This window comes from Gadus morhua, chromosome 8 (genome assembly GCF_902167405.1).
Source record: "Gadus morhua chromosome 8, gadMor3.0, whole genome shotgun sequence".
Classification (NCBI taxonomy): domain Eukaryota; kingdom Metazoa; phylum Chordata; class Actinopteri; order Gadiformes; family Gadidae; genus Gadus; species Gadus morhua.
This window is the reverse complement of record NC_044055.1, coordinates 26,966,904-26,980,144: the sequence shown is the minus strand read 5'-3', so window position 1 is coordinate 26,980,144 and position 13,241 is coordinate 26,966,904. Positions and strand designations below refer to the sequence as shown.

The window sequence follows — 13,241 nt, the reverse complement described above, 5'->3', positions numbered from 1 at the left end:
TTTACATTTACAGGGTTTTTCATAGGCCAAGGTAAAGATGCATTCAATTAATAAAAAACACACACACAAACACGCGTATGCATAGTTTGTGTATCTGTGTGTGTGTGTGCGCGTGTGCATAGCGTGCTTGTGTGTGTGTGTGTGTGTGTGTGTGTGTGTGTGTGTGTGTGTGTGTGTGTGTGTGTGTGTGTGTGCATGCGTGTGTGTGTGTGTGTGTGTGTGTGTGTGTGTGTGTGTGTGTGTGTGTGTGTGTGTGTGTGTGTGTGTGTGTGTGTGTGTGTGTGTGTGTTTCATTCAGCCCGCAGGAGGGCGCTGTGATCGGACAGAACAGGAAGACGTTGACTCTGGAACCGTCTGAGCTCCAGCGTTATCATCATTCACCCTTGTTACACGCTGTGTTCCTTGTAGCTCCACACAGATTCGATTTTTTTGGAATATTTATCGATTAAACAACCACTAACGACGTAAAGAAGACTATCGGAGGTAATTGATAAACCGACAGTTTTCACCGTTGTGTGTCAGGCCTTTTGATGAAGCTCTTTAACTTTGCAACTATGCAATGCACAATCACCCGAGTTGTGAGTCGAGTTCTGCTGTATAAACGGTTCGGACCGCTGATGGAGACGCAGAGAGACGCGCACTTCGGGGCGCACCGGAGGATGGTAAGTCTGTCAAGGAGAGTCAAGTTTTATACTGCGTTGTTTTTATTACATTTTTTAATAGATAAAATCACTACGAGGTTGAAATTCTGTGAAAGGACATTATATATTTCAATATAGCCTACAAGTAGGCTATATTGAAATATTTTCCAATTCTAGTGTGTGTGTGTGTGTGTGTGTGTGTGTGTGTGTGTGTGTGTGTGTGTGTGTGCAGTGTTTCCCACAGACCAAGGACCAATGTGTGGTGCGCGGGGGGGGGGGGGGGGGGGGGGTGGCAGCGCAGGCGCAGCACGGCGGCGCAGGCGCAGCACGGCGACGCAGCCGTCAGTGAGTTTGCATGTAACTCCGCGTTTGCATGCGGACACATCTGATTCGCATAGATGTGGAAGAACAGCTCAATCGGAATAGAAAAGTATCATATATATACGCCTCAATCGGTTCGGAATACAATTCTATGCGGAATAGAATAGGTGGTGTAGTCCGCTATAAATACTTATTCCGATTAGTTTGGGGTTTAACTTGGAGCAGCTGCAGTAGTTCGCAATTGGTCCACTCCGTCTGTACTTTAACGCACACCGAACATTACCGCTGTCAAGGAAATAGGATTTATTGCCTGATTCACGTCTTTGATATTATCACTCCGTAGTAGTTACAGTAGTCCGGTAACTTATCAACCCCAGCGTGTCCGGTTGCTAAGCGACGGGTGACATCGGTGGGTTCATGTGTTTGCATCGTCGCTCTCGCTCTGTGTGTGTGTGTGTGTGTGTGTGTGTGTGTGTGTGTGTGTGTGTGTGTGTGTGTGTGTGTGTGTGTGTGTGTGTGTGTGTGTGTGTGTGTGTGTGTGTGTGTGTGTGTGTATGACAGGGAGAACGAGTGCTATGCAGAGATGAATGGACGGAAAGATTTTTAGATTTCCAAATCGCGTTATTGAATTTTTTTTATTTTTTTAATTTTTTTAATACAATTTAAAAAAAAACGACAATCAATTCGTACCGCTCGATGTTGATTCTGTGGCGCCGCGCCATGTATAGGAAATGTATAGGAAACTATGAGGGGCCGTTTAGGACATAGCTAATTGAGACACTCTCACACACATACCTATGAAACACTCTTACACTCACTACTGAAACGCTCACACACTCACTACTGATTGAAACACTCACACATACATACATACTCTTCTGAAACACTTACACATACATATGAGAAACACACACGCATACATACCTACCTCTGTGGCATATACACATACATATGAAATGCTTACATTCATACAAGTGAAACATTTATACGTATCTATCTGAAACACTCATGCAAGCACATATTTGTATAAATGTTTCAAATGTATGAATACGTTTTTCAGTTATATGTATGTATGCTCTTACATGAGGATGTGCAAGCGTTTCACATGTAGTATTCATACCAGTAATTTCAGTAGTGACGGTGAGAGCGTTTCAATAGTGAATGTAAGAGTGTTTCATAGGTATGTGTGCATGAAATTCCAAGGTAAAGGTCGGCATTTAAACCGGAAGGCGGGAACAAAGAATGCCGGTTTCTAAGCCAACGGTGAAGAGCGTGTCATTTCAGCCAATCTAAGCCAACGGTGAAGAGCGTGACTGACATTTCAGGTTTTTTGTGTTATTGAATATGAATATGAAGGTGCAACTTTAATTATTTTGATCAGTCTGGAGGCTTTATTTGTAATTGGCAATCGCGATGAAATCGTATGTTATCTAAATAGGGTGCTGCGCTGCGTTGAAAGCCTACAGCAAGACCCGGGAGACGAGAAATGTTTTAGAGAGCTTAATGACCACACCATTATATTAAATTCTATGTTGTCCATGGTTCGCTCTAGGGAAGGACCTGATGGAGAGACTGTTGTTTTTTTGCAGTCAATATGTTTTTGTTTCAGTAGATTGTGTAATTTTAGAACTAGGCCTAGAAATACTCAAGAAAACTGCCTTCCTCCTCCGGTTCCACCTACAGCCAGACTTGGCATTCCATGTCGCCCACGATACGACATAACAGTTGAGCAATTTAACCAGTGCCTGGGACTTGGTTTTAACTGGCAGGGAATTGCTTCTTTTTTCGGAATAAGCCGTCGGACTGTGTTCAGACATAGGCAACGTCTTGGTGTCGGACCTTTAGAATACACGTCCTTGACCAATGTAGAACTTACATCAATCGTGAGGGAGATTTCCATGAGTACCCCGAATGCTGGTGAGAGATACGTCATTGGAAGTCTACGGGCTCGCGGAATTCGTATCCAGCGCTGGAGGATCCGTCAAACTCTGCAGGAGATTGATCCCGTCGGACGGTCATTGAGACGCAGTCAAGCCATTCGCCGAAGGGTTTACAGTGTGCAAACTCCAAACGAGTTATGGTATGTGTGCTTTGGGCCATTGACAGGTCTATTCTTACAAGTTATGGCTTCTCTAACGTTACTGTTTGTGATCCCTGTATTTATATTACCGGTACAATTTTGATTTAAAAGTTTCGCTCATAGGCTTCCCTAGATTAGAACTAGCTGACTTCCCCCAACCGAGGACTGGTTTAGCTCCATTGAGTCAAAAAAAATACAATGTATCCCTGAGTGTGTGTGATCAACACGATCATTTTGATCACCATATTTTACATAAAAGTGATCGTGATCACAGATCACACACACTCGGGAGATTAGCCACATTATGGTTAACAAGATTAACACATATTTTGAATATTGTTGATATTTGGCTGTTCACCATGAGTTCATTGTTTTATTGCTCAATGGTGATCTTGCCCGGCTATCAGTTGGGGAAGCCAGCTACATTATAACTGATACTAATGGACAAATAACACAAACATACAACCTTTTTTTTACCCTAAGGGTTCATTAAGGTCTCGCAACAATATTTCTGGCCCATAGAGATGGACCACTTGTATGATGTGACCCTAAATAATTCTGAGTGTTTTTCCAGGATTGTAACAGCTGTCACTTCTTTCTTTTATACAGGCATATTGACGGGAACCATGAATTGGTGAGGTGGAGAATGGTGTTCCATGGCTGTGTGGATGGGTACAGTCGCTCCATCATATACCTTGAGTGCCTCAATAATAACAGGGCATCAAGCGTTTTGAGCCTGTTTCAGCAAAGTGTATCTGACTTTGGTCTGCCTTCGAGAGTACGGAGCGACCATGGAAGGGAAAACATAGAGGTTGCCCGATTCATGCTGAACAATAGAGGGGTGAATAGAGGGAGTATGATCATGGGGCGCAGCGTACACAACCAAAGAATAGAGAGGCTATGGGCAGGACTAAACCGAGTCGTTTCTTATTACTTCTCTGACTTATTTACGTTTATGGAAAATGAAGGCATACTTGACTCTCTTTGTGATCTTCATTTATTTTGTTTGCATTACATTTACTTACCTCGGGTTCGAAGGGGAGTAAGAGAATTCAGGAGCCGAAGGACCCATTAATGAATGATGGAAATCATGGAATACAATTATTTCTGTCTCTTTTACATTTTTTGCAAGCAAGACATCCCAGAGGACTAAGTGAATGATTCTCTTACTAGTGTGCAAAGTTGAGTTGGCTCTTAGCCTAAGAATTTCACTACTGATATTGATGTTGCTAGTTGATGTCTAGTATGTCAATAAACTTGAACTTGAATTAAGAGATGGGGCTATTATTACATAAAACATTTATTAATATGTAAATGTACCTGTATAAAAAAAATGTAGATTGGACACATCTACATTCTGCAACAGAACCCCCAAGCTCATCCAACAAGTAAAGTACACTTTAATTAAACTTGACAATAAAAACAAATTCATCAAGTAAACTGGCTCCATTCTTACTCAAACAAACAACAGGACAAATGTAAGCCCTTATTAGGAAATGTATCCCCTGAAGTTAACAAAGCAAGCAAACTTGTGTCTAGTGTGAATTCAGTAATTTGAATTTCCAACATATACACATTTTTGGAGTGGATACCGACATTACCATGTAATTGTACAATAAACAAAATGTCAGATTTTTTTTTTTTTTTTACATACTGTTACATTTTTCTACTTTTGAACTTTAAATTCATCATCTATGGCATGCCAAACCCCTGTGTGTTTCTTATTGCAAAGTCCATGTTGGTCTTAAAACAATCGTACGTGCTGTAGATCGGCAGTCGAAGACAGCTGATGCAGGTGTTGGCAACAGGGAACTTTGCTGCTCCACCACTAGGGTGAAGAAATTCAAGAGATGGTTGAGGAGAAAAGCCGATTGGTGGTACTGCATCAGATCCAGTTGCAAATGCTAGGATGTCCCCCAACTTCTTTGATCCATCTTCCTCTGTGGAGCAAGCAGGACAGCATAGAATTAAGCACAGAACACAAACTACATTTCAGGACTTTGTTGGGGTGGAAGATAAATATGAATGAGAGACAGACCAAATACTTTAAATCATAAACTTTGTCATGTTAACACCAGAAGCTTGTTTCCCTTTTCCTAGAAAAGTGCACATATGAGTTTCCTGAGTTGTTCTCTCTATCTCTCACACATACCTTCAACATCTTGCAAATAGTCCCTCCAGAAAGCAACTACTGTTCTCTCCTCTCTTTTCTGGTTGCTCCCCTCCTCTGACCACCGGATGTGGAACAGCCTATCAACCTGGTCAGCGGTGAGCGGCCTTGGATTGTAGCACATCACTGGACTGAACGATTCTGGATGATTCTGGATCTGCTCCAGGACTCCAAGCGTTTTTAACCCATCTCTGAACCTATGACAGTATGGGAGGAATGGTGATTCAATGAAGAGTTCACTCTTTTGCATGTGTCAGGCATCAAACAACAGGATTTTCAATTTAACTAAATTTAAAATACCTTTCAAATGGTCCACGGACTTGATTAATGACTTGAAACATCAAGACATCTTCCACAAGTCTATCCCTGTCGTCAACACTTTTCAGTGGCTTCAGACAGCCTGCATTGGCAAGATAGTCTTGGAGAGGTTCGGTTTACTGGGTGAGTTCCTCCAGAGTTGTTGATTCTGAAACCTAAAAATGATTAACAGTTCATTTTTTAAAAATCAGATAAAATTCTCATCCAAATTCCAGTTAAACATTATTCCAGTGACTACTTTTTGCTCAAAACTCAAATTTTCTCATATTTCAACACTGCTTTGCTAGAGGTGATTGTAATTTTGACGTTAGTGGCTTATAACGTGCCAGTGATATGATTTTACTTTTAATTGGGTAAGGCTACTTCAGTCCAATGAACGCAACCTGGGCACTTCGTCACATCCAAAATGATATCTTGTGGCAGATGCAAAATACCACAGTGTAAAACGGATATAAACTGATCCATTTAACTGAATTGGGGGCACAAATGATAAGACAGATAGATAGAGAATGCTGAATATGATGAAATGAAAATGCAACAAACCTTTTGTATTTTCTCACGGATTTCGGAGTCGGTGATGTCCCCAAGGTTTGGTCTAGATTTCTCTGGCCCTTGAACTATGCAGTCAAACAGTGTTTGGGACAAGAAATTTGGTGAAGGCCCTCCATGTACCAGACTTACTGCAATAGCCCTTCCTGTAACAAAGTATCGGTCCTCTCTGACAGCTGAAAAAAAAGAGAGGTAGAATTTAGGTAGTGTTAGCATAACCTTTTAACTGTTGCCATGGAAATGCCTTAAAGTCACAGTTTGTAATCTGAGTTTGGCACCCTCTTTGGTACCAGGGTAGCCACACTGGCTTTTTACAGTGTTAGGCTATTATTTCAAAGGATTAAAATCACTATGAGGTTCAAAATTGAGTGGGAGCCATAATCTATTTTACAGGGTATATAATTATTTCATGAAAACCAAAAACAAGATAATGGCTACCTGATGAATCAAGAGCCAAGTTGAGGTTCCCTTCTGTTCCCTCAAACACTGAAGACTGTGCAAGAGCTTCTGTAAGCAGTCGAAGAAATTCTCTTCTTGGACCACCAAGATCCACAGCTTCTTCACTTGTTCCTTTGTCGTCAGAAAAACGCACACTTATCCTGTGTGTCGGGTCAAACGAGATTCTTTTAAAGCCCCGAATGGCACCATCCAGCACAGCAACACGGTTTATGTTGAACCGGTTGACTTGGTTATGGTTGATCTTTTCACCAAGCGTAGATAAAATCTCTTGTACAGGGACACTTCCAGATGAACTTTCTTTTCTGAAAGCAAACATCAAAGGGAAAATAATGTTTAGATCACTGTTCCAACCATACGCAGTTATAGTGTAGCCATTTGTGCATACACACATCCACCTGATTTTCACTTACAGACAAGGACAGTGCTAGCTTATTATTTAACGTTGTAATAACTTTTAATCCTCACTTCAGCTAACTGTCCTGTTAATTGTAGTAATTTATAATTGTACATTGTAATGACTTCTTATACAGAATTCACTTTAATTGGGTTAAGTTAGTATAGCAGAATAATTTAAGAGGAATTTAAAATCGCACACTGCAATAGTTTATAATGTAACTCAACTTTATACAGTGCATACTTACAATAACAATGGTGTGTTTTAGACTAGCAAAAGTTAAAGAACAGAACAATCATCAAAATTAGCAACGGGAGCAATCAAAAAGACCTCAAGTAAAAGAACCTTTTGTTTAATAAAAGGCAATATTTCAATACTCACATCTGGTCTTCCATGCTGGCCGATAAGGCAGTATACAGATCCTCATCTCCATCTTCATCAGATGACAGATCGATAACCGAAAGGTAGGCTCTGTAATCGGTACTTGTGGTGGTCGATTGTGGGGTACTGTCTGGAACAAGGCTGCTGGCCACGGTGCTCGCCGGTGCCAGCCGACATGGTGGGGTGGTCCAGCTGATCCCTGCCAGGGTTGAATAGACCGCTTGCTCTGGTGGCGACTGACCGCACCATCTCTACGTCCTCCTCCTCCTCTTCGCAGCAACTTGTATCAGAATTTTCAGGCTTAAAACGGGATATAATTGATTGCAGTTAATATCCCATAGTCATTCTATCAACTAGCCTACAGTTCCTCAAACAAAGATGCTGTAGTGGTTTTTCATACATTTTGTGCAATGTATTAACTTGTGAAAGAACGATATATTTCGAAGATCTTATTGCTTGTCTGTTGTTGAGTACTTCACTAAACCAGCAGTAAAAAATTCAGCATGTCGGATTGGTTTAAAGTTATAGCCTATATGCAACTTTCGAAAATAATTACAGTACATGCACAATTAGGTTACTTTCAAACTCAGAAGTTACAGATAACACCTTTATACATGCCTCAAGTTGTCTGGAGGGCCTCACATATAGAGCCTTTAATTTCAGAATTTTATGTATTAAACTGGCATCGAGTTGCTGGCCATCCCTCAACATTGGTGCAATCAGCTTGTTGCCACAGGCCATCAGTAGTTCACAGCTGTGCGCAAACCAATTGAGTACATATCAGTGATTAGCCATTTTGAATGTTGAAGACACTTCTAGAATGTATGCAAGGAGATCCATACAATCTTGTGTAATGTTGTAATGTTTTTGGTGGAATTAACTAAATAGTCTAATAATGAATGTATTAATTATAAAGTAATTCTGTTTAGATGTCTTAAACCAGGGCTCTACAGTGCTCCCCTTTTGGGGTATATGGCTCTAAAAATGTATGTGTGCTAACAAGAAAGTTTATTTTGGAGCACTTCCACTTACTAGGATGTATGTATGTATTGTATACAGCTATACCTTTAGGGCATTTGTCCTTCTTGGAAAAAACATTATCGTTTAATTAGATAAGTAAAGGTCTCCGAATACAGACTACAGTGAATTGGAGTCTGACTGGCTCTGCTATAATGTTAACGCTACATACCTCACATCTTCGGTAGGGCCCTATGAAATCCGCGATAACGAAAACGCGGACGGGATCACGGAATTGGACAATAAAAACGGAATCAACTGATAATATTTTTTTATTATTTATTTATTTTTTTTTTATTTTATTAAGCAGGAAAGTATTAAAAGTAACAAAGTTACAATTTAAAACGGGCCTGTCTTAGTAAAATAACTGATTTCCAGCAGGTTCCTGTTTTTCAGCACATATAACATGCAACAGGGACAAGGCACATCAGACGTCACATTTACAATATGCAGCGGAATGCAGCGGAATTCGCCATTATTTTGGTGAAATTCAGTTTCGAGGGAAAAGGGAAACAACACAGGTGACATTAACGTCACTGAATGTTTAGCAGTCACTCGCACAACAATGTTAAAAAAAAATCCCCTGTCCACCACGCAAACAATAGGTCCCGCTCCTAACAAGAAGCCGAAGAAGAAGTTGAAGCGCCCGTAATTCGGTTCTAACCCCAAATTCAGAGCCGAACAATATCCAAAACACTTCTATCACTCAGGTGTTTTGTAGAATATGTCAACATACTATCGATTGGAAACGCAAAGATACGTGCGATGACCACTTGAAGTCCAAAATCCATATGAAAAACAATGAACGCCGTAGCCAGGGCACGCCCCTTCAAACAACACTTTGAGTTTATAAAAAAATAGTTTATAAGCACTTTAATATTTATGTCATGTTTTTATTTGAAGCACTAAAAACAGTGCAATATTGTGATGTTTTAATAAATGTAGTCTTCTATCTGATTAAATTGTATTCGTTGGCACTTATTTGACACTCGTTCTGATGATTTTAAGTGTAAAAACGGAATTAATGAAAATTAAAACGGAAAAAACGGAATTTGGAAAAAAACAAAACGGAATTTGGAAAAAAATAAAACGGATTTCATATGGCCCTACTTCGGGAATTTTCTGCTTAAAAGCGTTACGTATTTCCCGGAGAACTGCCCCATGGTCCCAGGATTTATCGAACTCGAAAGCATTTAATATATGCCCTCTTTTGTACAATTGCTGTTTCCTCCGCTGCTTGACGACTATGTCGTCTGAGGGACTGAGCAGCAAAATAACGTCCTTGTTGAACGTCCTGTGGTACGGGGTTTTCTGTCTGACTCTATGAAAAACAACGCGTCAGACGAGCCAACGTTAGTGCTATCTTCCCGCAAATATGCTATCGTAAACACACCTATTAGCCCCAAGCTATTACAAATTGTAATAGTTGTCACCTGTGATAAGCGGGTAAACCTCAATTTAAAGAGGGAGAGAGATATCGGTGTCGGTTGAAAACTGTATGACCCTCACAAGTTCTCGACGTCGCGAAATCGAATTTGCGCAGTTCGTTTCATGACAGTTTGTACACACATAAATAAATGGCTATCTAGTACACTTGATTACGCTCTACAACTGTAATGTTTTGCACACATACCATTTAAATACCCCTTTTGGGCTGGAGCTTATGTTGTTTAAAATCCTTTATCCTGGTTGACACCGAAATTAATATTAAGTAACGTGTACCAGCGAGTGGGGGGCTAATAGGTCGGGCTACGATAGCTAACAAGCAACATTACCTTTACGTTGCTGGCTAGCCAATATTAGAACAATGCAAATTAATGGTACGGTACAGTTATCTTAAACAATAAAAAAATAAACAATTATACTTACTTTTGCCTGGGTTTAGCTTTCCATGAGCTAAAAGTTGCCCTTGCTTCATAACGGGGACAATAATTCAGTAGTCCGTTGACTGGTGCGGGTTGCATGCTGCTGCTGCTAGACCCAGGTTGGTACAAAGACCTAATTTCCGAATTAATTGAATTGGCAGAAGGTGTACCTAATGAGTTTGTCACGTTATTAATAAGTGAAGGCGACTGTAGTAAGTTCCTCAGTAAGGACACGGCTTCAGCGGTTAAAAGGCTATTGTCTGCCATTGACGGTTAGTGTAAGTAGTAAGTGAGATAAGGTGTAAGTGAGATAACTGACTATTAACGGTCTGATTACTGAGGTAATGTCACGCTCTTACTCGCTCTTGACGGTTGGCTCAGATTGGCGCGCTCTGGCTGTTCAAAAATGCACTCTTTGTTCCCGCCTTCCGGTTTAAATGCCGACCTTGACCTTGGAATTTCATGCACACATACCTATGAAACACTCTTACATTCACTATTGAAACGCTCTCACCGTCACTACTGAAATTACTGGTATGAATACTACATGTGAAACGCTTGCACATCCTCATGTAAGAGCATACATACATATAACTGAAAAACGTATTCATACATTTGAAACATTTATACAAATATGTGCTTGCATGAGTGTTTCAGATAGATACGTATAAATGTTTCACTTGTATGAATGTAAGCATTTCATATGTATGTATATATGCCACAGAGGTATGTATGTATGCGTGTGTGTTTCTCATATGTATGTGTAAGTGTTTCAGAAGAGTATGTATGTACGTGTGAGTGTTTCAGTAGTGAGTGTGTGAGCGTTTCAGTAGTGAGTGTAAGAGTGTTTCATAGGTATGTGTGTGGGAGTGTCTCAATTAGTTATGTCCTAAACGGCCCCTCATAGGAAACACTGGTGTGTGTGTGTGTGTGTGTGTGTGTGTGTGTGTGTGTGTGTGTGTGTGTGTGTGTGTGTGTGTGTGTGTGTGTGTGTGTGTGTGTGTGTGTGTGTGTGTGTGTGCTGTGGTAACCCGGCCCTTGATGTCGCCGGGTTCCACGTACAAATCACGCTTGGCAGTGAGGATTTTAAGCCGATCACGGCGTTTATTACAATTAATCCTACAACAGGGGACACACACGCTCCATAGGGTCTCCGTGAGCCTCTATTCCGCAGTGGACCCGAGAGCTTCTCCGCTGCCTCTCCTTCGCTCCCGATGTTTCAGTTCAAGTCGTGACCGTGTTAACTGGTGACCCTCAGCCGAATGCTTCGCTTGTTGTCGTGGCCGTGGCACTGGCTACGCCAGATGTTGGAAACGGCGGGACCAGACACGTAGCTGTCCTTGCGAATGCCTCTTTGATTTGTTATTGAATTAAATGTCAACATTTTTCCACTCGCATTCGTTTTTGGAGTGTAATTGGAAGAAACTTGTCACGTACAACCGTTTTAAGCCGAAATAAAAGGAAAATGAATGTTTAAAATATGATGCATTACGGGATTCGAAATCATACCATTGTGGGGGAAAAATATAACATACCGTAATTCCATTCCATTGTGCCGTTGAGCCACTAGGGAAATCTCCGCCGTAGTATATTAAAATTCACATCTCTTCTTGAAAACACGAAGGGCAGCCAGATCAACTTGTGACCCTACTATCCATGTAGTTAAGACCATGCATTGGTCACGTTTCCAAAAAATAAGATGCCTTTACATCCAGTTAATCAAAACCTAATGTTCCCCCCACTGCTTGAAACTAGCCAAAAACACTTATGCGCTCATTCTATCATTTCGGTCGCCTGATGTGGTGTTGTTGTCCCCTTTCAATGGATGTCTCTTTAAGCAAAGCAGCGACTTCGGACATGAATGCGTTTACATGGGACAGCTAGATCGGATTAAGCAATGCAATTGCTTAATCTTAATTGCATTATACAACGCAATGTGACGCAAGGCGGTATCACTTTGAGGCATAACGTTTATTCAGATCAACAAAGCATACATTACGGGATTCGAACTCATAACATTTTGGGGGAAAAATATTTGAAGTTGAGATTCCATTCCATTGTGCCGTTGAGCCAGAGAATTGATCAGCTGCAGTACTAAAAAAACACAACTAGTCTTCTTCCTAAGAGCAGGAGGCAGCCAGATCAACTTGTGACCCGACTGTCAATGCTATTATAGACCATGGTATTTGTCTCGTTTACAAAAAGAAGAGGCCATTACACCAGTTATTCAAAACCTAATGTTGTGTTTCCCTCCACTGCCTACAACCCAGCCAAAAACACTGTTATCCACTCTTTCGCTACCATTTCGGTCGCCTGATGTGGCGTAGTCTCTTGCTCTGGATCGTCTCTAAGCAAAGCAGCATGCTCGAGAATCAATGTGACGCAATGCAGTATCACTCTGAGACACAACGTTTATTCAGATCAACAAAGCATTACCTACAAATCGTCCAAGGGATTATAGGCCTAACGCCCCTGACTAGTAATTTCTGTAAAGAAGCCTGAGCAGAAAAGTGGCACGGTTAAAATAAGAATACATGTATGACACAATCACTCACGAGGATTCATTAATCAAACGACATGGGAATGACACATATGCACATTTTCAGATATAAAAGCAGAGATTGTCAGAATACATTGATAAAAGTACAAATCTCAACAAACAGAGAAAGACTATGCTTTTGGAACAAATGACTGATTGCATTTATATAGCGCTTTTATGAGTGGGCACTACAGGGCGTTTAGCAGACGGTTTTATCCAAAGCGTCTGCTAAACGCCCTATCCAATAAGTACATTTGTCAGAAGAAAGAGAAACAAGAATATATCGCTGTCAGTAGCCTACAGTAAGGATGTTGAAGGCACCTCTGAGGTGCTGCTTTCCCCAGTTTCCCTTTCCCCACAGAAACGAGTTCTGTCAGGTCATCTGTTAAAAGATTTAGGGAAATGTTTTGGTAAGGTCGGTATTACCAGAACAGTCTCCTGGCCATTTCTATCCATTGCGTATACTTTACTGAAATAACTAGTCAGGGGCGTTAGACCTATCATCCC

The 13,241-nt window shown here is 40.9% G+C and overlaps 2 protein-coding genes across 3 annotated transcripts in view; both read left to right on the top strand.

The window, feature by feature from the left end:
• Window positions 1–336: 336 nt before the first annotated feature.
• ptrh1 (peptidyl-tRNA hydrolase 1 homolog) overlaps window positions 337–13,241 on the top strand; it is a 37,240-nt gene continuing 24,335 nt past the window's right edge. For both annotated transcript variants that reach the window (XM_030364416.1, XM_030364415.1), the window contains exon 1: window positions 337–662. In XM_030364416.1, coding sequence (XP_030220276.1) covers window positions 531–662 — 132 coding nt within the window. In that variant the 5' untranslated portion in view covers window positions 337–530. The remainder of the gene's footprint in view (window positions 663–13,241) is intronic.
• LOC115549285 (uncharacterized) lies at window positions 1,935–4,470 on the top strand. The gene is made up of 2 exons (XM_030364414.1): window positions 1,935–3,042; window positions 3,652–4,470. Exons 1-2 carry the CDS (start codon window positions 2,492–2,494, stop codon window positions 4,115–4,117), a joined length of 1,017 nt encoding a protein of 338 aa, XP_030220274.1. The 5' UTR covers window positions 1,935–2,491; the 3' UTR covers window positions 4,118–4,470.